The 25,733-nt window shown below is 32.6% G+C and overlaps 2 protein-coding genes across 2 annotated transcripts in view; one reads left to right on the top strand and one right to left on the bottom strand.

Annotated features, from left to right (window-relative positions):
- The window catches only part of LOC114329229 (uncharacterized), a 1,335,969-nt gene that overhangs the window by 323,432 nt on the left and 986,804 nt on the right, over nucleotides 1-25,733 (top strand). The gene's annotated exons all lie outside the window — the stretch shown is intronic.
- Nucleotides 10,126-11,723, bottom strand: LOC126878989 (adenosine deaminase 2-like). Its single transcript, XM_050641868.1, has one exon. The coding sequence runs from the start codon at nucleotides 11,627-11,629 to the stop codon at nucleotides 10,190-10,192; it is 1,440 nt and encodes a 479-aa protein (XP_050497825.1). The 5' UTR covers nucleotides 11,630-11,723; the 3' UTR covers nucleotides 10,126-10,189.

Below are 25,733 nucleotides of genomic sequence, written 5' to 3'. Positions count from 1 at the left end.
TTTCCAACTCAAACGTCCTCACCGTATATGTTAGATATAAATAATAGGTGCGTTCGCGGGTAACTGTCGGCGACAAATTGTCACCAAATCGCATGCGGACTTTAAAATAATATAAATATTATCTAAAAGGGAGGTTCCCTAGGTTGGCTGTATACCATATAGTTAAAAAACTCTAACAAGAAGTAAAACCACTTCTATGTAAATTGGTATATTTATTAAAACTTAAAAATCCCAATGGATTGAATAAAAATGTCCAATTCAGAACGTTTTCAGACCTATCGGTCCATCATCAGTGAATGTGCATACTTGCTAAATAGCCCCAGAACCAAACAATGGTTGAATTTAAAATTCAATTTACATTATTTAAAAATAATATTAAACAGGCTAAACGCCGATGTTACAGGATATTGCCTATGGGAACATGGTGAAACCCTACCAAAACCTCAATCAACCATCTTAGGCCAACTTTGACTATAAAGTGACTTTAGAGACTTTATAGTCAAAGTTGGCCTAAGATGGTTGATTGAGGTTTTGGTAGGGTTTCACCATGTTCCCATAGGCAATATCCTGTAACATCGGCGTTTAGCCTGTTTAATATTATTTTTAAATAATGTAAATTGAATTTTAAATTCAACCATTGTTTGGTTCTGGGGCTATTTAGCAAGTATGCACATTCACTGATGATGGACCGATAGGTCTGAAAACGTTCTGAATTGGACATTTTTATTCAATCCATTGGGATTTTTAAGTTTTAATAAATATACCAATTTACATAGAAGTGGTTTTACTTCTTGTTAGAGTTTTTTATAAATATTATCGTTAATAGATAAATATACAAGGTATATTTACCTAGTATAATTTAATAATTAGTTATTAATATTAATTAAAAGTAAATATACCTTGTTTATTTATCTTTTAACGGTATTATTTATACTAGGTGAGGTTAGAAATGGCACCTATGTACGCCGTTTCTCCCGCTTGGCGGTGCTCGTGTAGTTGGAGGTCAACGTTTTGAGTATTCGTGAAGATTGTGGTAGGGGAGCAAAGTATGCTAAATGTGCAGTCACTCGAGCGCTTTGGGGACCTATTGGGTTGTGAAGAGTAGGTCCTAAAACCAAAAAAAGTTAAGTAAAGTTTTCCATGTTAGTGGGCGCTTGCCATTTTTTAATTTAATTTTCCATTTCCAACAATCGTTTTTTCCGATTATAACGCCATCTATCCATAATTCGAAAAAATGTTTTGAATAAAAGTTACTTATTTTTACGTAAGGAATCCAAATCTGCAATAAAAAATGAGGGTTCCCATTTAAGATTTTAAAGTAACCCCCACCCCACCTCCGTGGGGGGTCGTGTTTGGTGCCATTCGATAGATTTTTCAAAAATATTGAATAAGTGTATTTTACAGTTTTTCGATCTGATGTTCATTTCGCGAAATATCGTGGGATTCGTATTTAAAATATTAAATTTACCCCCCACCCCTCTCCATGGGAAGTCGTGTTTGGTATCATGCCGATCATTTCGCGAAATATTCGCTTTTTTCTTGTGAAACTTTGGGACTCGCACATTTCCTTACGCCCGGCTCAAATCGTCAGATTTTTGAAATATACACTCTTTTGCATGTACTTAACTTACCTTATCTTAATCTGACAATTTCGAGTTTTTTTAAGGATAGATTTTTTTTTTCGGGCCCCCCTTAACGAACTCACATGTGTTAAGAGCCAATATATGGTAGAGGTACATCTACAGGGTACCAGGTTTCTCCACATATGATAATCTGACGCGCTCGAGTAACTGCAAAAATCCCCGCTTGGGCTCCCCTACCATTGTATAATGGTGTTTTTGATTACGATGTAATAAATAATAAATTATGGCCGAAATATATGGATCTTGGAGACTGTTTGTGCGTTGAAAAACGAATTTAGAAGGAATGCGAGAGTTACTGGAAAAAGGAAGCCCTTATCGAATGATAAACTATATTAATCATCGTCTCAATGTTTTATTTCTATATTGACTCGCTCCCCACACGAGTCTGACAACTGTGAATAATATGATATGTGCGATCTGCCTTACTTTTTTATCAATTTAAAATTCACAATTAAGTGCGCTCAGCATTAATTTTTGTGTTTATCTCATTTAAAAATGTGATATTTTCAAAATGTGGCCGCCATAGTCCTGTCGCCAGGGGGTACAACGGCCTCCTGTATTCAGATGGACTTACCCAAGTTTTTCTTATGTATTTTGACCTGTAGAACACGAATTTTTTGGGTAACAGTTGATCCGGATGTCGATAAGATTGTTATAAACCAAGAAGTTGAGGAATCACATAACAGCGATTTCTCGCAAAACAAAACATTTTTTTGTATTTTTTGGGCCATTCTAACAAAAAAATGTTCCTACAAATTTTTTCGTAGGATGCATAGTTTTCGAGATAAACGCGGTTGAACTTTCAAAAAATCGAAAAATTGCAACTTTTGACCCCGAATAACTTTTGATTAAAAAATAAAATAGCAATTCTGCTTACCGCATTTGAAAGTTCAAGTCAAATTATATCGGTTTTAATTATTTGTATTGCTAAAAATTTATTATTTTATTGTTAAAAAAAGCTATAAACACCTAGTGCTTGAGTGATGTTTTTAATGATTTCTCATTTAAAATCGAACGAGTAGGTAGAAGAGGTAATAGTGCAAACGAGGCTATTTCTACGTAGCATGCATTAAAACGCATGTATTAGGCACGGGAAACACTATGTGTTTAAAGCTTTTTTTAACAATCAAAAAATAAATTTTTAGCAATGCAAATATTCAAAACAGATATAATTTGACTCAAACTTTTAAAGGCGGTAAGCAGAATTGCTATTTTATTTCTTATTCAAAGGTTATTCGGGTTCAAAAATTGCAATTTTTCGATTTTTTGAAAGTTCAACCGCGTTTATCTCGAAAACTATGCATCCTACGAAAAAACTTGTAGGAACATTTTTTGGTTAGAATGACCCAAAAAATACAAAAAAATGTTTTGTTTTGCGAGAAATCGCTGTTATGTAATTCCTCAACTTCTTTGTTTATAACAATCTTATCGACATCCGGATCAACTGTTACCCAAAAAATTCGTGTTCTACGGGCCAAAATACATAAAAAACTTGGGTAAGTCCATCTGAATTAAGAAGGCCGTTGTACCCCCCCTGGCGACAGGACTACCATGACAGTTGCGCATTTGGTGTAAATTTGGTTTAAGTATGGGTTGAGCGCAGTCGATTGTGCAATGTTGTCTTATTTAAAAAAATTATAATTCCTTATGGAAATATAGAATGTGTTAAATTAATTAAGTACAATTATTTGGGTGTTTGTCTACGTGAAAAGCGACCTTAAATTTAAGATGAAATTAGAAAAATTTAGGGTTAGGTTTGATCAGGTTATGTTTTAGTCACTAAAGAATATTTGAATGGTACCTACTAGGTCACTTTAATTTTAAGTTCTTCTTCTTCTTCTTCCTTTATTGGGTTATATCCCTCGGGATAATTCGCCCAGCTTACACCAGGGAAATACTCTTGTCTTGCTCTGGGCAGTCGAATATTTCCAAATATATATGTTAAAGCCTCAATTTTTTTTTTTTTTTAAATATATATTAGCAGGAACATCTTCGTATAGGGCCAGACAGTCCCTACAGGAAAGGCAATATTATACCATAAGGGTTAAGACTTTTATCATTTGGAGGTCCAATATCTTTTTATATCTTTATCTTCTTAATTTTTTTAATTCAAATTTGGGAATTGATTAATTTATAAATTAAGTTTGGCTAAGTTAAGGAATTTAAGGATCAGGTTAATCCTACGTGGATTAAGGTTGGACATAAGTAGGCAAATTTCAATGGGAGTAGGGATATTTGTCTTGGCTAATTCTTTATATAGGTCAAAATTGGGTGACATATTTATAGGGCACTCAAAAATCAGATGATTTAAGGACCCAACTCGGCCACAGTCACAATATGGGTCATCTTTTACTCCTATCCTGAATAGGTGAACTGGAGTAGCACAATGACCTGTCCTCATTCTAATAATGGTGGTTATATGTCTTCTGTCTTGGTATGCAAAATTGTGGTACCAGGGGAGTTTATCTATCTGACCTACAATTTTAGAGTAAAATGAATTATTTCGATTTTTCCCCTGCCATTCTTGCTTCCACCGATTCCAGATGGAATGCTTGATGTCTGGTAGAAAGTTGGAATAGTGAAGAGTGATATCAGCAGCTACATTTAAGGTTCTACCTATATTAGCTAGTTTATCAGCCACCATGTTCCCTTTAATATTCGAGTGTCCTGGAATCCATGCCAGACTAATATTAACGTTATTTTCTTTCGCTTCAGTGATGCCTCTCTTGGTCATGAACGATGAATGTTCTGTTTCCATAGAATAGGTTGATCTGCCTATTTTCTGTAAGGCACTTTTAGAGTCCGAGCAGATGATTGCTTGTTTAATCCCATTTTTCAAAATAATTTGGAGGGCATGATTAATTGCGACAATCTCAGCCGTACATATTTGGGTATACTTAGGTAGTTTACTGGTATAAGAATAGTTGATCTCTCGGCTAAAGACACCAAAGCCTGCTGATCCTTCATCATCAACCGAGCCGTCCGTGAAGAATTTGGTGTGACTAGGTTTATTTAGAATTATTTTTTGGAGTTGAACTGAGGCAAGTTCATCTGAACGATTAGATTGGATATTTATGATTGGAATTGTTGATAATTGATGGTCTAGTTCAAAGTTATGGCATGGGTATAAGTCACTTAAATATAAGTTGGGATAAGTACTTTTAAATTTGTTTTTTAAAAGCACTAGAAATGGAATACTTCTGTTTTTCCAATGATTTTGGTTCCTTTGAATTGCCAAGTCTAACAGGTCGAGAGCGGAAATAATTGGGTTGCCAATTAACATTAAATTTTTTAATATAAATTTAGAGCTAAGCCATTCCCATCTAGATTTAAGCGAGATCTGACCACTTTCACTTAAGAGAGCATGAATAGGGGTAGATTTCATGCATCCAGTTATAATTCGGATACTTTTGTATTTTAGTTTCTCCAATCTTTTAATTAAGGAAGTTGGACAATCGAAAATTACCTGGCAGCCATAGTCCAGATGGCTCTGAATCAGACCATTGTGTACAATTTGTAAGGTTTTTGGATCACTTCCCCAATAAGTCCCACAAAGAGCTCTCATCACATTCAGGCCACGATTTACTTTTAGTTCTATTGAGTTTACATATGAATTCCACTTTAAGTTTTTTTGAATATTTACCCCCAGGTATTTGACTGAATCCACCCAACCAATATTCTGGTTACAAAATATTACGTTAGGGGGAGAGATTTTCGTGTTTCCTTTTGTAAATAATATTGCAGAAGATTTGTTCTTAGACAGATTTAAATTGTGGTCTAGCAACCATGATTCCATCTGAATCAATAATTTATTTACATTAATTACCAATTCATTAATATCACTCCCTCTAATCAGAAGAACCAAATCGTCTGCATACTGAATTAGTTTGCATGAAGAGGGGATTAAATTATACAGGGAAAGACAATATAGGTTGAAGAGGATAGGGCTTAATGGGGAACCTTGGGGTAGTCCCAGACTTGATTTTCTTGGGCCATGGGTTTGTCCCAGTTTGTCTTTGACAAATAGCTCTCTATCATTTAGAAGGCAGAAAATCAAATTAGCCAGTTGGGTTGGAATGTTATACTTTAATAATTTGGAATACAAGAGTGATATATTGACATTATCATAAGCAGAAGAGATATCTAGAAATATGCCAACAGTGTATTGATTTTGAGCGAAGCCTATTTGAATTGTTGAGGTGAGGTATGTAAGGCATTCCGTACAACCTCTACCCCTTCTAAATCCTAGTTGTAGTGGATTAAAAATCTTATTATGTTCCACAATCCACTCTATTCTATTCTTTATAAGAGTTTCGAGCATTTTGCCTACACATGAAGAAAGCGCTATTGGTCTAAAGTTTAACGGATTATTACAATCTTTATCTATTTTGATTATAGGTAAAATTACTGATTGTTTCCACTGAACAGGAACTATACCCGTTTTAAGACTTTCATTGAAAAGTTGAATTAATAACAAAGATCCAACAACGGGAAGATTTTTTAACATTGAGTAGGAAATCTGATCCAAACCAGGAGCCGAGTCAGATTTAATTGAGAGGGAGTTCTGATACTCGTCGAGAGCAAATGGCGGTTCTAGGGCTTGAGGAGATCTAACCAATACTTTATTGACAGCAGAAAGGGGGGTTAAGCAACATAGAATTTCGTGGGATATAGGAGTAGAGGGCAATTGTGTATATATTGAAGGTTTCGAAGCCGATACCTTATTAATTTTCTCCCACACAACTTTTAGAGGAGTGTTTCTATTTAATTTACTGCAAAATAGTCTGAAACTATTTTTACGTTTTGATTTTAGGAATTTTCTTGATTTGGCTATATTCTTTTTAGCCTCGATATAGTTTTCCATTGAGGGGATATTTTTAAATTTTTTTAAGGCAGACACTCTCGCAGAGACGACTTCAGCACATGAGTCATCCCACCATGGAATGTGGTATTTGGAATTATTAGGAGGGTGAAGCCAAGGTATTGTTTCATCAGCTACCGATGATATGGAGTTAGTAAAAAATTCGTAATCTTCCCTGGGAGAAGCTAAGAAAATGCTGTTTAAATTGTTATGATAAGTAGACCAATCAGCTTTCTTTAGATTTCTTCTTTTACATGAATGCGGGGGAGATTGAGGACATACACCTATCTGACATATTATGGGGAAGTGGTCACTAGTTCCAGTATCTGAAATAGTGGACCACTTGCCCACACTGGCTGCCACATCGACTGATGCCATTGTTAGATCTACTACCGACTTACTGCCTCCTGGGGCCACCAGTCTAGTTGGGGACCCATCATTGAGAAATACTAGCTCAAGTTCCTCCAAAGAATCAAAAATAATCCTACCATTGTGACTGTCTCTAGAACTACCCCATGCCTTATGATTACAATTTAGATCACCCATGATTAAAAATGGCTTATTAAGTAATTTAACAAGGGAAAACCAGTTGGATTTGGAGATAGAGTTGTCTTGTGGACAGTATATATTAAGAATATTCAAATTAAAGTTAGGGAGAAATGTGAGTTGGAATTGGACATCATGATTGAAGCCTGGATTGGCAATTTGAATTTCCCTATAATCAATATTATTTTTGATAAGAGTAATTAATCCGCCATAGCCATCCTCTCGATCTTTTCTGATTATTTGATACCCTCTACATCTTATAACATGTTGGTTTGAGAGCCAAGATTCGCTAATAAGGATTATATCTGGGTTAAGGTTTTTTATAAGGATTTTTAGATTGTCAGAATTAGTGTTATACGAACGTATATTCCACTGAATAATAGTTATCGGAGTGTTAGGATTCATTATAAAGAGTATGTTTGCTAGACCAAGGAGTCAAAAGATCTCGAATCCTCAGGCTCGAGATCCTCAATTCCCCTCCGACCCTGGTTTACATTTGTATTGAAAGGTGATACACTTTTGTTTATGCTAGTCTTTAGATCTGCCATATTGTAAGGAATGGAGTATGATTTTGAGTTTATTAAGTCCCCAATGAAGGTCATGACGAGCTCCCTGTGAGATTGGTTCAGCATAGACATGGCCTGATTGAAATCCAAATGAAGTTGGGATAAAGATTGTGAGTTAGTGATTTGAGAATCAGAGTGAGCAGGATTGAATTTTGAAGTCGAAGGCTCATTTATTCTTCTACCTGATGGATTAATAAGTAGTCTTTGGTGGGAGATTTTATCATAACCTGTATTTTCTTGTATTGAAGGTCTTCTTCTTTTTGGTGGAGATTGAGTGACTTGACTAAAAGGTTTTGAATATTGAGCTGAGGCTGCAGACCTCCTCTCTTGTGGTAAGATGCCATTAGAATTATTCTGATCGCTATGTAAGGGGGGGAAATCGTTTATGTTTAAAGATGAAATATTATGGATCCTAGGAACCTGCTGACTTGCCTCATAGAAAGATAGATTAGAAAAGGACATTAGATCCTTAATATCTTTTTGTCTGACTCTCTCTCTACAATTACGACTATTTGATTCATGGTCAGAAGATTTGCAGAAAATGCAATATTTTGTACACGTATTAGATGAAGAATCCTCATGAGAAGTTCCGCATCTAGCACATTTCTTTTTTCCTCTACATTGGTTCGTAGAATGGCCATAAAGTAAGCAATTTCCACATTGAAGAACAGGGCTGATGAATGGTGTGACCCTCATTGGTAGTTGATATATGGAAATTTCTTTAGGAATAGTTTTTCCTGAAAAAGTTATGCTAATAGTTCCCGTGGAGACAAATTCAACCTTTGAATCCACTTGTACTCTCCGGTTCATTCGCTTTACACTTAATATCTTACATAAAGCCAAGTTGGTTTCTGATGCCTCCTTTATTTCTTCCTCTGTGAATCTTTTATTAACTCCCCTTACTATACCCCTACAAGAAATCTGATGAAATGGAATGAACACGTCATACCCTAGGGCTTCCCAATCTTTCCTCACAACGAAATCGTTGGCTGCTTTTCTAGTGGCAAATAATACCCCTATCCTGTTTTTACCTTTTCTACTGATTTTCGTGATGTCTTTAATTTTTAAAACAGAAATAGATTTAGCTATACTTAACACGTGGTAATCTCCAATATTTTTATCCTGACCCTGGACAAATACTTCATAAGGACCTATGTCGGTCTCCGAAAATAGTATTTGTTTTTTTCCTTTAAGACTTTTCTGAATAATTGGAGGTTGAGATTGACATTCATGTTGGTTGATTTTATTAGGAGGGTCAGGTGGTGGAGGAGGATCGGGAGGAACTTCTTCCTCCATCTTATGCGGCAGATTGACGAATTTAAAATCTATGCCAGTCGATGCAAATTAGAAATTAACAGGGAAATATAGATAGTTTTGGCCCTTACCCTTTGGATGAGTCGTCCGTTCACCTCGAACGATAATCACAGATTTGTCTTTTTTAAGTTTTCTTCCAAAAAATCAAATGTCAAACACAACAAAATTCACAACAGATATTCACTGCGAAAAGAAGCCGAGGCTGTTCATCCCAGCGGACCTCGACTTCTTATCAACGATAAATAAAAAATTAACAAGAATTAACAACTGTTTTCACACTAAATTAGGTTTGATGAGGTTTTTTTAGCAAAAATTAAAAACTGTCAACTGTGACGTTTTCAAAAATCTACAATTCCTTAATTTTAAGTTATTAACTTGTTTATATTATTTTCGAATAGGTTAGGTTTGATCAGGATATGTTTTAGTCATTTTAAAGCATATTTTAAAGATATTTTATATGTCACTAAAATTCAGTTATTAACTTTTTTATATTATTTTCGATGACGCTAGGTTAGGTTTCGTCAGGTTATGTTTTAGTCCCTAAAAAATATTGAGAACTTAAAATTATTTAAAATTAGTATTTCACATTTTTCTATATTATTATTATTGCTTCAAATATAATTTTTTTTTATATGTTCACTCCATAAAAAGCGATTGTAGATGTGGCAACAGTGTGAATGTCTATATAAAATTGCATATCTTAATCCGTGCGTTTATAATAAATTTTGATCTGAATTTTATAGTGAAGTATTCTATTTTTTACAGTCGAATCTAGAGGCAATACGTAATCTGTTTCAACAAAATGTTTATTGCAGATACGTGCGTTTATAGTCGGCACATATGTATCCCTTCTTATTGCTACAATCCATTTTTTTCTCTTCAGAATATCTTTGAGAAACCTGTGTCTTGATGTTCTCGATAAGCACAAATGCATAGCACAACATTGAGGGATTTTATTTTCTCGAGTTTAATTCACACAGCGAAACAAATATGCAATATTTACTTGGAAATATATTGATTTGAAGTGTTGACGTAAGTTGACGTGACCTCCAACTACACGAGCGCCACCTACGTTGAGCTTTCCAGATTAGCTGCCATTGTCAACGACTAGTCGCCGACAGGTACTTGCGAACGCTCTTAATATATTGCAGTTAAGTAATATTTGAGATAAATAGTTTAGCAATGATAAAACAGGTTTTAAGAAGATTACGGAAACTTTTAATATGTAAATATGTATCTATTTAAAGGATTGTATGAATTTAGAATGATTCGATAAACATTGTCCATTCATTCTGCCACTGTTGTTTTGCCCTCACTTTTTCTTCACCTTCCAATGCACTATAATCTAAAGAGTTTATAGCCAATTGTTTTAACAATCGAAGATCACTGTCTCGATGACACATCGCCATAAAAGTTACATACCAGTCATAGCTGATACCTTTTGTTCCAAAAAATGACGGGTCATCGCATCCAATAACAACAGGATAATTGTTTGCAATTAAAATAGATGCTGGATGGCTTCGTAGATCATCTATAAGTTTAAGTACTTGATTAGATATAGGGCACACTTCTATGGCAATACCTTTTTCTTTGACGATTTTTGCTAAGACAGGATGCTTCAATATAGCAAACGCATGTCCGAGTCTAACAGTATCTAACAAGATTGCATCTACTAGATTTTGATCAGTCAATTGTCCATTCCAATGTGTTTCCCCAGCATGGAAGAAAAACTTACAGCCAAATTCTTTCATTTCTAAAAGTTGGGGTATAAAATATGTCAAGGGATATCCTAAATCTTCCTGGCCAACAAGATCAAATCCTATTACAAATTCAGGGTATTGTGCCTTGATTTCTTTATAAATTTTAACATAATTGTCCATTACTGTTTTATCAACCATTCTATGTGGCGCAAAAATAAATTTACATCCGAAAAAATCAGGATAGTCTTGCTTAAATTGCTTTCTTACTTCATCATACATACCAACAACTTCACAAGGACCATATTCGGTTCCATCCAAATCGTATACAGTAGGTAAGTAACCTCTAAATTCAATATATTTGACATTATCTTCATACGTTTCTTTTAAAGCTTGGTAAAAGTATTCTTTAAAAATAGGCTTATAACAAATCAACTTTTCTAAATTAATAAATAAATTTTGAAAATTACTCCACACAGTATTTAAATCAGGATATTTTACTTCGGGGTTATCACAAACTAAAGTTAATTTGGATTTAAGAAAGCTTTCGAATGTTCCGCTGGTTCTTAGTTGTGATAAAGGTTTCCAATTTGATGATGGTGGTTCTTGAAAGAATTGCATAGTCCAACCTCTATCTTTAGCACATCCATATAAGTTGTCTCTAAAAGTAAGGCTGTATAGATATTCTCCTGAAGCCATCGCAGTATCATGAGAATGTAAGGATGCACCTTTTGGTATTTTTCTGATAAATTCGAAAACTTTAGAATTCTCTAGTTTACCTCTAACTTTAAAAAAATGATTGCCGGGTGAAAAATTATGCGGATCAAGAAAACCTTCGTCTAGTTCTTTATATTTCTGTTTCATAATATATTCATTAACAACATTTTCCTTCTCGTTAAGTTCCAAATTATTTCCAATTGCACACTGAATTTCCTCTTTTATGACATTTTCTCTACTTTTTAAGTATTGGCTTATACATGATTTAGATTTCGTATTGGACATTTTACATGAGGTAGGTCTTACTTTTTTTAATTTTACGTTAAATTTTATTTTAAACTTTAATCAATTTTCCAAGTAATTTTCTATTATACTTGTATAGACAATCTGTCATTATTGACATTGATTAATAGTAATTGATAACTTCTTTTTATTCTTCTTATCTTCTATATATTCTCTTATGGACTCTTATCTTTTAGTACTACGCCACATTTCACTAATATTTTTTTCCATTTGTGACAGTCTCATAACATTACATCCGATATCGCGAACTACTTTTCACTGAATTTAATAAGACCATCTATATAGATGAGGCGAAAACGGCGGGTTCGTTGGAAAACATATTCCTATGAGATTTTTCTGCATAATCACATTCGTGAGACACCCAGAATAAGGTTCAAGAAGTCGCCCACGCGAAAAGTGGTCCAAATCTTTTTAAACAATTTTTTTTAATCAAATTGCAAAAATTAATATTTTTGGCTCGGATTTTTTTTTTAGATTTTTCGGACCATTCCGTATGGAAAAGGTCTCTTATAATTTTTCTCTAAGGTTGATCGTGTTCGAGTTATAAGCAATTTAAAATTTGAAAAACGCGAAAATGGCCATTTTTAAGACTTAATAACTCGGTTAAAAATGATTATTATGAAAGTCAGAAAGTGACTAAATCAAACATAAAGCCCCCCATCATGATCCTGAAGAAATTTGTGTCATTCATTTATTACTAAGCTGTTATTTTTAATTATTAATAATGAATGGTAAGATTGTATTGACGCGGCTGTAAATGTGAGTGCGAGTGAGATTCGCCGTTGGACTGCCTGAATGGCATCTCTTTCGCACTCATCATGGACGGCCGCCTAATACGTGCATGGCGCTCATTATTTTACTTAAAAATAACAGCTTAGTAATCAAATAATGACAAAAATTTCCTCAGGATCTTGTAGGGTGGCTTTAAACTTTGATTTAGTTACTTTCTGACTTTCATAGTAATAACTTTTAACCGGGTTATTAAGCCTTGAAAATCGCCATTTTTCGTTTTTTTTTCAATTTAAAAATGCTTTTACCTCGAAAACGATTAACTTTAGAGAAAAATTATAACAGACCTCTTTTATCCAGAATGGTCCAAAAAAACCTAAAAATAATTTGTTTCGGCCAAAAATATTGATTTTTGCAATTCGATTAAAAAAAATTGTTTAAAAAAATTTGGACCACTTTTCGCGTGGGCGACTTCTTGAATCTTATTCTGGAATGTCTCACGAATGTGATTATGCAAAAAAATCTCATGAGAATATTTTCTCCAAAGAACCCGCCGCTTTCGCCTTGTCTAATATACGCTATCTCGAATATAAAAAGTAAAAAGTAACTTTTCCAATTTTTTTTTTCACTTGACGACTTGTTGTGAAAAATCGGAAGATTGGGAAGGATGCGCAAGTTCTAGTCTACACTATCAAGCATCATTAACAACATTGGCAGCATATTTCAAGGCCTATTATTATTATACTCAAACGTTTTGAGCGAAAAATTCTAAGACGAATATATGGTGGCATAAAAAAACAAGGTTTGTCGCTCAGGCGTTACAACTTTGAGTTGAATAGAAATTTTGGAGAACCTGACGTTGTACAATTCATTAAGGTAGCACGCCTTAGATGGATAGGTCATGTAATCAGGCGAGAGGAAGATGCCATAAGTCAGAAAAGTTTTTGACCGAAGAGGGCCGATAGGACAACGAGCAAGAGGAAGACCGAGACTTAGGTACCAAGACAACATAGAAACTGATTTAAAATCTATTGGAATTAGAGCATGGAGAAGAGTTGCCAGAGACAGGGACGAATGGAGGATTGTTCTGAAGAAGACTTTGGCCCATAAAGAGCTGTAACGCCACTTATGATGATGATGATTATTATTATTATAAATCATATAGCTCCATAGCGGAGCAAAGAGGACATCAGTGTTTAAATAGCAAAAAAGTAAAAGCAAAGGTTTCTTGGTAAGGTTGCTAGCCTCATGTATCATGAGGCATTCAAGGTGTATTACAGATTTGGAAAGGTAGTATTCAATAAAATCAGCGGCCTCGATGGTTTCAATGCGAGTCCTACAGGCGAAACTCCAGCTATAAAGGCAGCTTCGGTAGAACTTGTTCTTACTATTAGAAGATTATTTGTAGCTTTGATTCAATAGTCCTAGATTAACAAGGGTAAAAGAAGAGTAAATAATTTCGTGCATTGATGGAGAGCTTATGCAGTGAGGACGTTTGAGTTGGAATAAATTTATTTTCTGGAGAATGGGCGACTCTAGAGATAAATCCCGAAACAGGTCGATTTTCAACGAAAACTTTTTGTTTATAAATTCGCAAAGTCTGTGCGTTCGTGCGTTGCCGCTCCTGCAATACTTAGAGCAGATTTATGGATCCTTATGTAGTTTTGTCTTCTGAATCCAAATCTGAAAACGGCATTTCGATATCTCTAACCGTCTTCGAGATAATCGACCTCAAAATCTAAAAGGTGACGTCACAATCCTTTTATTTTCTGCCGACACACTAAACGTCCGCTGAAATCGTTGCTAGTAAGTAGGCTAGTTTTTAACGAAAACTTTTCGTTTATAAATTTGCAAAAGTCTGTGTGTTATTGCGTTGCCGCTCCTGCAATACTTAGAGCAGATGTATCGATGGATTCTTATGCAGTTTTGTCTTCTGAATCCAAATCTGAAAACGGCATTTCGATATCTCTAACCGTCTTCGAGATAATCGACCTCAAAATCTAAAATGTGACGTCACAATCCGGTTATTTCCTACCAGGCACTAACGTCAGCTGAAATCTTTGATTAGGAAGTAGGCTACTTTTTTTAATCTGAATTTGTTAAGCAAAGCAAATGTTATTATTTACATTTGAGTTTGACACTTCGTGAATGTCCAACTAAATTTTAAATTATTTAGCTATTAATAAAATATAAATGACATTTTATAGTGAATTTAATTATTATATAAAATAATAAATATGTGTAATAAATGTATAAAAATACAATTTGAGTATATTTTGAAAGCAATAATGTATTAATAACTTTCAAAAGCTTTGTACGAGTAAGTATACGGCCTCCCCTTTAATGATAAATAGACTGTTCCATAAGTACTACTACAATTCATCAGTAAAAAGTATCTTTATGTATTATGTATTTCACAATATTTGAAAATTGTTCTTAAAATGTTGTTTGGAATAAAAAATTATAATATTTGACGAATTTTCTCAAATTATGGATACCAACATCATTTTTACTTATAAATCTTGTATTTTTAATTTGACGAAGAAAAGTTATTCTTCATAAAAAGCTCTTCTTGGTCTAAGATTTATCATGCAACTATCACGAATCAAATTTTAATAATTTTATACCAGGTATATAAAAAATATAAAGTATCTTTATACACTGCGCGTCATAGAAAACGGGCACCCCAAAAAATGGGTCATGTTTGATGTCAAGTGTCTCCTAAACCTGTCGTCCGATTTAAGTAATTTTTTCAATATCTTATAGCTTTATTCTTTAACAATATCGCTGTAATAATATTGTTGCTAAACACGTAAATTTTGATTGTATACCGGGTGTACGAATCAAACTGTGTTTTTTCCTCAAAGTTTGCAACACCCTGTGGCAAATTCTAGCATTTATAAAATACTAAAATTAAAATACAACTATAGCCTCTTAACATTCTGTTTATTGATACATTCGCTTATATTGGATAATACAAAAGTTAGGTACTTTAACAACAAGCCATGTTCTTCATCAGTACAGGGTGTTTCTAAATAAGTACGACAAACTTTAAGGGGTAATTCTGCATGAAAAAATAATGACCATTTGCTTTATAAACATATGTCCGCAAGTGCTTCGCCTCTGAGATACAGGATGTTGAATTTTTTCTTACAAACCGACTATTTATTTATTGCATTAAAACCGGTTGAGATATGCAAATGAAATTTGGTGGATTTTAAGAAATAGTTATTGCGCATTTTTTGACATGCAATTAAGAATTTTATATTCACGTATGCACGCCAATGGAGAATATAAAATTTTTAATTGTATGTCAAAAAATGTGCAATAACTACGTCATGAAACACACCAAATTTTATTTGCATATCTCAACCAATTTTTAAGGAGTAAATAAATCGTCAGTTTGTAAGTAAAAATTCAACATTCCGTATCTCGGCAACGAAGCATTTGCGGGCATACGATTGTCGAGCAAACTGTCATTATTTTTTAGTGCAGAATTACCCCTTAAAGTTTGTCGCACTGGTTCTCGCATTTAGAAACACCCTGTACTGATAAAGGCCATGTCTAATTATTAAAGTACCTAATAACTTTTGTACTATCCAACATAAGCGAATGAATCATGAAACAGAATGTTAAGAAAACCTGAGGCTATTGTAGGGCTTTAATTTCAGTGTTTGATAAATACTAGAATATTTCACAAGGTGTTGCAAACTTTAAGGAAAAAACACAGTTTGATTGGTACACCCGGTAGGTATGCAATGAAAATTTACCTGTTTAGCAACAACATTATTACTATATACAGCGATATTGTTAAAAAATAAAGCTATAAGATATTGAAAAAAAAAGCGGACCACAGGTTTACGAGATACGAGACATGAAAAATGACCCATTTTTTGGGGTGCCCGTTTTCTATGACGCGCAGTGTAGTTCACAACATTTAAATTAGAATGATATATTTGCACATTAAATCATAATTTTTAATTCTAAACAACTTTTCGTAATAGCAATTTTCCATATTATGAATTTAAATACGTATATAAACAAAGTTTTCGTTATGATAATGCTCGCATTTTCAGCTTGTTTAATCTGAATTTGTTAAGCAAAGCATAGGTTATTTAAATTTGAGTTTGACACTTCGTGAATGTCAAACTAAATTTTAAATTAATCATTAATAAAATATAAATGACATTTGATAGTGAATTTAATTATTATATAAAATAAATAAGATGCTCAAAAATACAATTTAAGTATATTTTGAAATCAATAATTTATTAACAACTTTAAAAAGGTTTATACGAGTATACGGCCTCCCCTTTAATGGGAGTACCTAATGATAAATGGACTGTTCCATTTGTTATGAAAGAAAATTGTTAATATTTTAGTCGGTTCCAAATAAATTACATACATTCTTCTTTGTGTCTCAATTAATTTAATTAATAATTTTTTTTGGACACCCTGTATAAATAATTATGTTAATGTTTATATTAGTGAATAGAGAATTAAATAATCTTTCGAATAAACTATTTTGCGACCCCTATTCTCATTTAAAAATATCATCGATGACGTCATCACGCCCAGATGGATGACGTCACGAGTATGGTATATATGAGGGACGGTTACTTTTATTATGTATTCATCTATTTCATTCTTGATTCTTTCGATTATCATGGCACATATCACTTCAGGTGATAAATATCTAATCAAATTGCAAAGAAGCAATCAGGAGTTATTTAACGGATGGAGCATCACTGTGGTTCGAAAGCAAGGAAAACACATTAGTCTCATGGATGGATTTTGAGAGGAAATTTTTGAAATGTTTTTGGGGAAAAACAAAACAGACGGAAATTAATAATGAATTACAAAATGGAAAGTTCGATGAAAGGAAATGAATATCAGAAGAGAGATACGCTCCACAAATTTATAACAATGCACAACATCTAGAATACAACTGTTCACAAGAACAATTGGTAGAGTTAATAGCGCGTCATTTTGATGAAACCATGGAATATCATGTGACGCTACAAAACTATGTATCATGATATAGACAGCCTATGCCAATTTTTACAAGTGCGAGAAGCACGTAGAAAATAAATAAAGGAGCGGAAAAGTCACGATAGGAATCAAACAACACCACATAATGAACAGAATTAGAATAGATTCCAAAATAACAACCATTTCAATAGACCACATGGTCAATTTAATAATAATTTTGGACAGAACCGATTCAGGGACAATCCTGAACATCTTAGACAAAATAGAGATAGTAACACATATACAGTGAGCACGTAAAGGTTGGAATAAATTCATTTTCTCGAGAATGGACGATTTTGGAAAAAAATGCCGAAACAGGTCAATTTTTATTTTTAAATTACGACTTTTTGGCATATATATCATACTAGTGACGTCACCCATCTGGGCGTGATGACATCATCGATGATTTTTTTAAATGGGAATAGGGATCGTGTGATAGCTCATTTGAAAGGTATTTCAATTCTCTATTCAGTAATATAACCAATACCTTAATTATTTATACAGGGTGTCCAAAAAAAATTTTTGGATTAAATTTACTGACATAAAAAGAAGAATGCAAGTAATTTATTTAATTCAAAATACATTTTACTGCTCTCAAAAAACCGAAAAAAAGTTTATCTGAAAAATAATCATTGCTTTTCGCTTAAATTAAATGTTCAAACTGTCAAGAGGAAGCAGGTGGGTGGCTTCTTTAATACTGAATTTAAGCAAAAACAATATTTATTTGTCAAATAAACATTATTTCCTGTTTTCTGATAGGAGTAAAATGTATTTTGAGTTAAATAAATTACACACATTCTTCTTTTTATGTCAATAAATTTAATTCAAAAAAAAATTTGGACACCCTGTATAAATAATTATGTTAATGTTTATATTACTGAATAGAGAATTGAATTATCTTTCAAATGAGCTATCACACGACCCCGATTCTCATTTAAAAAAATCGTAAATGACGTCATCACGCCCAGATGGGTGACGTCACTAGTATGATATATATGCCAAAAAGTCGAAATTTAAAAATAAAAATTGGCTTGTTTCGGGATTTTTTTCCAAAATCGTCCATTCTCGAGAAAATGAATTTATTCCAACCTTTACGTGCTCACTGTATAATCACAACCGACCAGTAGCAAATCAAGAAAACATGGAAAATTATCACAACAATAATAGGAGCGGGTAATACCATAACAACAGAGATGACCGAAATGGTTTTGGAAACAATAGACCACAAAGAAGAGAGGTAAATCATATAATAACAGAACGCAATGAATATGAAGAAGAGAGCCGAAATGATAAATACCAGTAGACAACAGATCTCACGGTTCGTCTTTTCACGAAGGCGCCCACTAAATAAGAACCACAGCAAACCCGGAATTTTTTGTCATCCACGCGAATTTATTAAATTAACGGAAAATAGAGCAGAACATCAAAAATTGAATTTAGTTTTGGTTGATGGTTTTATTAAAGGAAGAAAGGTGCAGAACTCATTGATACGGGATCAGAAATTTCGTTATTAAATAAACGTTTAGTGGATGAATTGAATTTAAATCAGTTTATTTATAGTCCAGGGCCCATCTGTTTTGAGATGGACGTTGAGAAGTGACTCAAATTTTTTTGCAGAAATTGTTTGAAAATAACTCAAATAATAATATTTGAGTTATCCTCCCTCTCAAAAAGGTCCGGAACATTGTTTAAATAATTAAAATGTAAAAAAATGAAGGAAAAATTCGATTTTTTTCTTGGTTTTTTGATTATAACTTTAAAAGTATTCATTTCCGAGAAAAGATGTACTAATATAAAAGTTGCGTAATTAAATTTCCTACAATATAGAATTGGTTAAAAGTTGAACAAAATAGTCACCCTTGTTGCAAAATAGCAATAATTGCGAAAAAAACCATACAAAAACAAGTATTCGCATTTTACGTTTTTCAACCATTTATGCTACACTTATGACCTTCATATTTCACCCAGAAAAACTTTATGATACAGTAAAGGAACATTTTAAATTGCATTAAGATCGGTTCAATAGATTTTGCAAAATAAATTTTGCAATCCAGCTTTCGCAAAAACAATTCATTTTTTCAAAATGTTACAGGACTGAAAATAAAGCAGAGAGCAAGTTGAAATTTTTTTTGCATATAGAAGTGTAATGTACCTTTATATATTATTTTATTTATATATAATACTAATATATTATTTTCTTACTCTATATTTTGTTGTATTCTAATATTTTAATTCCACAAAAATCAAACTAATTTTATTATTGTTTGTGAAATATTGTTTAAACAATTGCATATGTTTAAAAATAATAAACTTTTATTCTCAAGTTAAAATATATGAACAAAGAAAGTTTTTGCTAAAAAAAGTGTTATTTTAAAGGATAGAGTATGTGTTTTTATTTTGCAATAAACAAATGTATTTATTTATATCGAAATGTAATAAAAATTAAAATGTATCAATAATTATCAAAGGTCATTGGAATGCCCAATCAGAGCAAACTATCCGGTGTCCTGCGCGCAACACCAATAATTAATGTTTATTTAACAAAATTCTTGACGCCGTGGTGGTTAATCGATTTTCGTTTTGCAAAATTGCAAATGAAAGGTACAGTACACGTCTATAAGCAAACAAAATTCAACTTGCTATCTGCTTTATTTTCAGTCCTGTAACAGTTTGAAAAAATGAATTTTTTTGCGAAATCTGGATTGCAAAATTTATTCTGCAAAATCTATTAAACCGATCTTAATGAAATTTACAGTATTATTTAACTGTATCATATAGTTTTTCTGGGTGAAATTCGAAGGTCCTAAGTTTAGCATAAATGGTTGAAAAACGTAAAATGCGAATACTTGTTTTTGTATAGTTTTTTCCCAATTATTGCTATTTTGCAACAAGGGTGACTATTTTTTAAATTTTCCACTAACTCTATATTGTAGGAAATTTAATTACACAACTTTTATGTCAATACAACTTTTCTTGAAAATGAATACTCTTAAAGTTATAATCAAAAAACGAAGAAAAAAATCGAATTTTTCCTTCATTTTTTGACATTTTGATTATTTAAACAATGTTCCGGACCCTTTTGAGAAGGAGGATAACTCAAATATTATTATTTGAGTTATTTTCAAGCAATTTCTGCAAAAAAATTTGAGTCACCTCTCAACGTCCAAATGTACTAATATTTTTACAGATGCGCCCTGGTCTATTATAAAATTCCGAGGGTAACCCTTGTGGGCGCTAATAACAAGAAATTAACGGTTATTAATAAGGGCATAGGAGTCAAAGCTAAATTTAAAAATAATTTAAAAATGTATACCATTTTTATTCAGTTGCAATGCGAAGGCAAAACAATATTACTTTTCAATTAGAATACGGAGTGCAATCCAGCTCTCCGAATCGCGATTTTCGATTCTTATTGGAATCTCATCGGAGAGAGCGCAGGTTTGTTCTCCATATCCTAACTGACCAGCACCGAGAGCTTCTCCCACACATTGCAACTGAAACAAATAGGGTAGGTGACTAGCGTCATCTGGCAGTCTTTAAAAATAATTATTATTTTATGCATTTTATTGTGATTGACAATATGAAATATGATATGGTTGTGGGAGCCGACGAATTGGAGGATAAAAAGGCCAACATAAATTTTGCTGAAAAGTATTATAGATATAGTTGACATCACATAACAACAAACGATTAGCCTATCATATAATGTTTCATTCAAATTAATATTCAATTTAACTAAAATAGTATTAAATCTTCTTCTTCTTGTTGTCGTTTTTCCTTATGCCTATTACGGCGTCGGATTATGGTAGTATTAAATCAAACACATTAATTTCTACATTTGGGTAATGAAAAATACATACCTAATAGCTAATTTGATTTTCTCTTTAATTTGATTTAATTTGATTTTCTCTATTATTTTATTCATTTTTTTAATTTTATTCAGAATCGCTATTTTACTTTATAATGTACCGTACTATACATCTACTACTTTATTGATATATTTAGCTACCAATATCCCAATTCGTTAAAATATTTTGCCACCAAATAATTCTTGTCTCACACAGGGCCAGTTAACGATAAAATCTCTAAAATCAGAACTATCTGCTAGTTTACGGTTTTATTGAAAGCACGGTAATACAATACCTTTATTCAGACACGCTACATTCATAATAGTTTCCAAAACATCTAATATAGGCCAATTTCCGATCAGATACCCCAGTGTATCATTCATATTATCTAGATCTCATTCTACAGATCACCTGCTTATGCCATATGGATGCAGCTACGGTATAGGTCTTGCGTTTTTTAATTTGTTTGAGAAAGTAATTTTAGTATATAATCTATAAAATATGATTGCGGGATATTAGTTTTTTTATTAGATAATAATAATTATTTAGTTGAGTATGTGAACTAATTTTTGTGAAAATTAAATTATGCCCACTTTCGAATTATCATTCGAAATCAATTTAAGCATTTTATAATATTGTAACGATTTTAACAACTAAAACGAGTGCTTCTAATTTATTTAACCTATTTGTTGTTCTGAAGCTATTTCCTTGTGGCATTTTTATAATGAACTATTTTAAATGGAAATAAGCCACAATTTTACCAAAAAAATGAATTTATTAACGTTTCGACGCCCAAGTCTGGTGTCGTTGTCAAAATACAAAATAATACTAAATCAACAAAAATGTTGTTGCTTAGTAAAAAATTCTTCTAATAATTTATTTAATCTTACTCATTTATATCGGCAACTTGGGCATGTATTTCTAAAGTAGAAGACTTTAAAATTATATTGAAAATATTGATGAGTTGCGTTCCTGGGACGACTTTACTAAAAGATAGTTCATTCGATTACATGAAATCAACCATAACTCAAGAATATCCGCAACAAAAAATCATAGCATGTGATCTGTCTTTAAAAATACAACAAATGCAACGATGGCAGTAAAATTCTCGCGCTAGAGATTCCATAGTAAATCACGAGGAAAACCAGGAAAAAACCTCGTGATACTATCCCGACATCGGGTACTAGTATTTGGGCTTACATTTAGTTTACTCTCAAAACTAATACCAAACTCTGACTTTAATGTATGTATGCTATTTTAAATTATAAATAATATTAATAATACATAGATATTATATAAATAAAACTAAAATATAAAATATGTACTAACTCGATATGTTATTGACTTACTAATCGTGGTATTTTCTTTCTATTGACTTCCTCTTTTAGTATGGGTAACCACATCCTACTGCATTCTGCCGAGGAATTTGCGACACAATTGTTTTCATTTAGCATAATTAGAGCCGCTTCTTTGATTTTTCTCTTTTTACTATCTGTTTCTTTCAGGACTATACTTGAATCTCTCCACTGAACTCTATGTTCATTATCCCATGCGTGTTGACATATTTGAGATCTATCAAATTCTCTATTTTTAATATAAGACTGATGTGCACTTATTCTACCGTCTAATGGTCTTGATGTTTCACCTGAATAACATTGTTCGCATTCACAAGGTATTTTATAAATACAATTCTTTCTTCTTTCTTGTTCATTGTTAGGTTTAGTTTTAGATAGAATAGATCTCAATGTGTTTGTTGTTTTGAATGTTGTTCAAATGTTGAATTTATTTCCTATTGTTTTAAGATTCTCGGATAGTCCTTTTATATATGGTATTGATATTTTCCTCGTATTATTTCTTGGGGATGTTATAGGATCCCGTTCTACGTTGTTCTGTTCCATTCGATCCAATCTTGACAAATCTTTATTTATAAACGATAAAGGTTAATCATTTTTTAATAAAACAGATGTTAACAAATGTTTTTCTTCTAAAAACGAATTTTCGTTAGAACAAGGAATTTTGGCTCTATCATATTTATGTATTATTAATATTATTTATAATTTAAAATACCATACATACATTAAAGTCAGAATTTGGTATTAGTTTTGAGAGTAAACTAAATGTAAGCCCAAATACTTACGATGTCGGGATAGTGTCACGAGGTTTTTCCTGGTTTTCCCTCGTGATTTACTATGGAATCTCTAGCGCGAGAATTTTACTGCCATCGTTGCATTTGTTGTCTTTTTAAAGACAGATTACATGCTATGATTTTTTGTGGCGGATATTCTTGAGTTGGGGTTGATTTCATGTAATCGAATGAACTATCTTTTAGTAAAGTCGTCCCAGGAACGCAACTCATCAATATTGGCAATATCATTTTAAAGGCTTCTACTTTAAAATGTATAATACATGCCTAAATTGCCGATATAAATGAGTCAGATTAAATAAATTATTAGAAGAATGTTTTACTAAGCAACAACATTTTTATTTATTTAGTATTATTTTGTATTTTGACAACGACACCCGACTTGGGCGTCGAAACGTTAATAAATTCATTTTTTTGGTAAAATTGTGGCTTATTTCCCATTTAAAATAGTTCATTTTAAACTATTTATTTCCAACATTTAAAACATCCCTATCATCATTCTACCAACCCATTCTACCGACCAGCGTGGAAGAGAAACGGCAATGAATCCCCGGAAAATGAGAAACGAAGAAAATGTAAGGAAAGAAGAAATACACCATTCAATTCGGTTGAACAATATGGATGATTCAATAACTACATTTTTCAATCAAATTGAATAACATCCGGATACACACTTCAATTATTTTTCATTCAAGTAACAAGTAACTAAAGTATATTTATAACATAGTTCCTTTGTTTGTATTTTATTATGTTGTATGTTCAATTTGCAATTTATATTAATTTTGCAATATATTGGTTTTGTTTTTTGCTTCACTGTATTAACTTGTATATATTTTTTATATTGACGATTTATCTAATTTCAAATTGTTATTTTTTTGACTCTATGTTAAGCTTTGTCCATAAAATTGTATAATTTTCAGTGACAATAAAGCATATTTCTATTCTATTCTACAACGACAAATAAGATGGTTTATGGCAACATATACCATCAGAACATTGATGGAGGACGAAAAACTTGTGGATGTTAACCAGCTGAAACATATAAAATGGGATATACTTGGATTATCCGAAGTACGGCGAAAAAGCGAAGAACAATGGTACCTACTTCCGTCGGGAAATCTATTGTATCATAGAGAGGATAGTCTTCTAACAGCGACGTCAGATTTATGGTAAATAAAAAGCACACAAAGAATATAATGTACTTACAATTAAAAGCGAAGTAATAGAGTTAGATATATCTTATCTACAAAATAAACGAACAATTTCGATTAGATCATCGAGGTATTCTCTTCGTGCGTGATCATGTTGGGGAAACCTTGAAACGATGAACAAATTTTATCAAAAAGCCTAGATAACAAAATCTGGCCCTTAATCAAATGATTTTGACAGTTTTATGCAGTTTTGGATGCATTTTATACACTTTTAAATGCAATTATGCATTTCCACCCATATTTCTGTTGTAAACTTTTTTCCTGACGTCATCCTGAACACAATGCAAAAAGTCGGTAGGTGCTGTATTTAAAAATCGATTTATTCCAGTGCTTCCAGTTCCACTATATAAAGGCCCAGGATGGCGGAATCTACAGGACTCTCCATCTCTACATAAACCCTTCAAGAAGAAATAACAGTCTACTGTACTTGAAGGGTATGACCCTTTCGGGTTAATGCAACACACAGTAGTTCGTACGCAAGTTACTCAGAAAATCATTTCAATCATGCTTTTCACAATGTTTCAATCCAGATTTTCTAGTGTATGGCCCATTTTTGGTAAAGCCAAATTCTTGATGATATAATTACACACAATTTTCTTCAAATTAGATACAACACGTCATATGTTCTCGTAGCTTGCCTTGCATAAGACTTTCTGGTCACCATATACAGAAAAGACCTTCTGATTGCAGTACTCTTTCTACTTTATGCAATTGATTTTTTAACTCATCCACTTGACCGAATATTTTATTGGTCATGAGAAACACATTGTGCTATGGAGACTTCTTCCGAAACATTAAAAAGATCCTGCAAAACTTCCGTGGTCACGGCAAATCGAGCACTTTTTGGTCGTCGGTCACCTTTGATCTCATATTGAAGGGTTAGTGTTTCTTTCGTTTCATTTGAGCCAGCTTAGAATGGAAGATGATTTATGTGAACAACTTATGGTTTGAATTTTGGTAACTTCTTGACTTAGTATAATATATAAGATTATTTATTCTGACAAGTTAAAAGAGGCGGAAAACTAAAATTTGCATTATTGTCCTCTGATGTATTTTAAGACGTAAATATGCAGCAATACAGAGTCACGAATTATTCGACAAGGCAATATAAAATTGCATTTACG

The sequence above is a fragment of the Diabrotica virgifera genome, chromosome 1 (genome assembly GCF_917563875.1).
Source record: "Diabrotica virgifera virgifera chromosome 1, PGI_DIABVI_V3a".
Taxonomy (NCBI): Eukaryota; Metazoa; Arthropoda; class Insecta; order Coleoptera; family Chrysomelidae; genus Diabrotica; species Diabrotica virgifera.
This window is presented reverse-complemented; position numbering and strand designations above follow the sequence as displayed.

Coding starts and splice junctions, on each gene's coding strand:
- LOC126878989 (XM_050641868.1), bottom strand. CDS start 11,629: ATGTCCAATACGAAATCTAAATCATGTATAAGCCAATACTTAAAAAGT.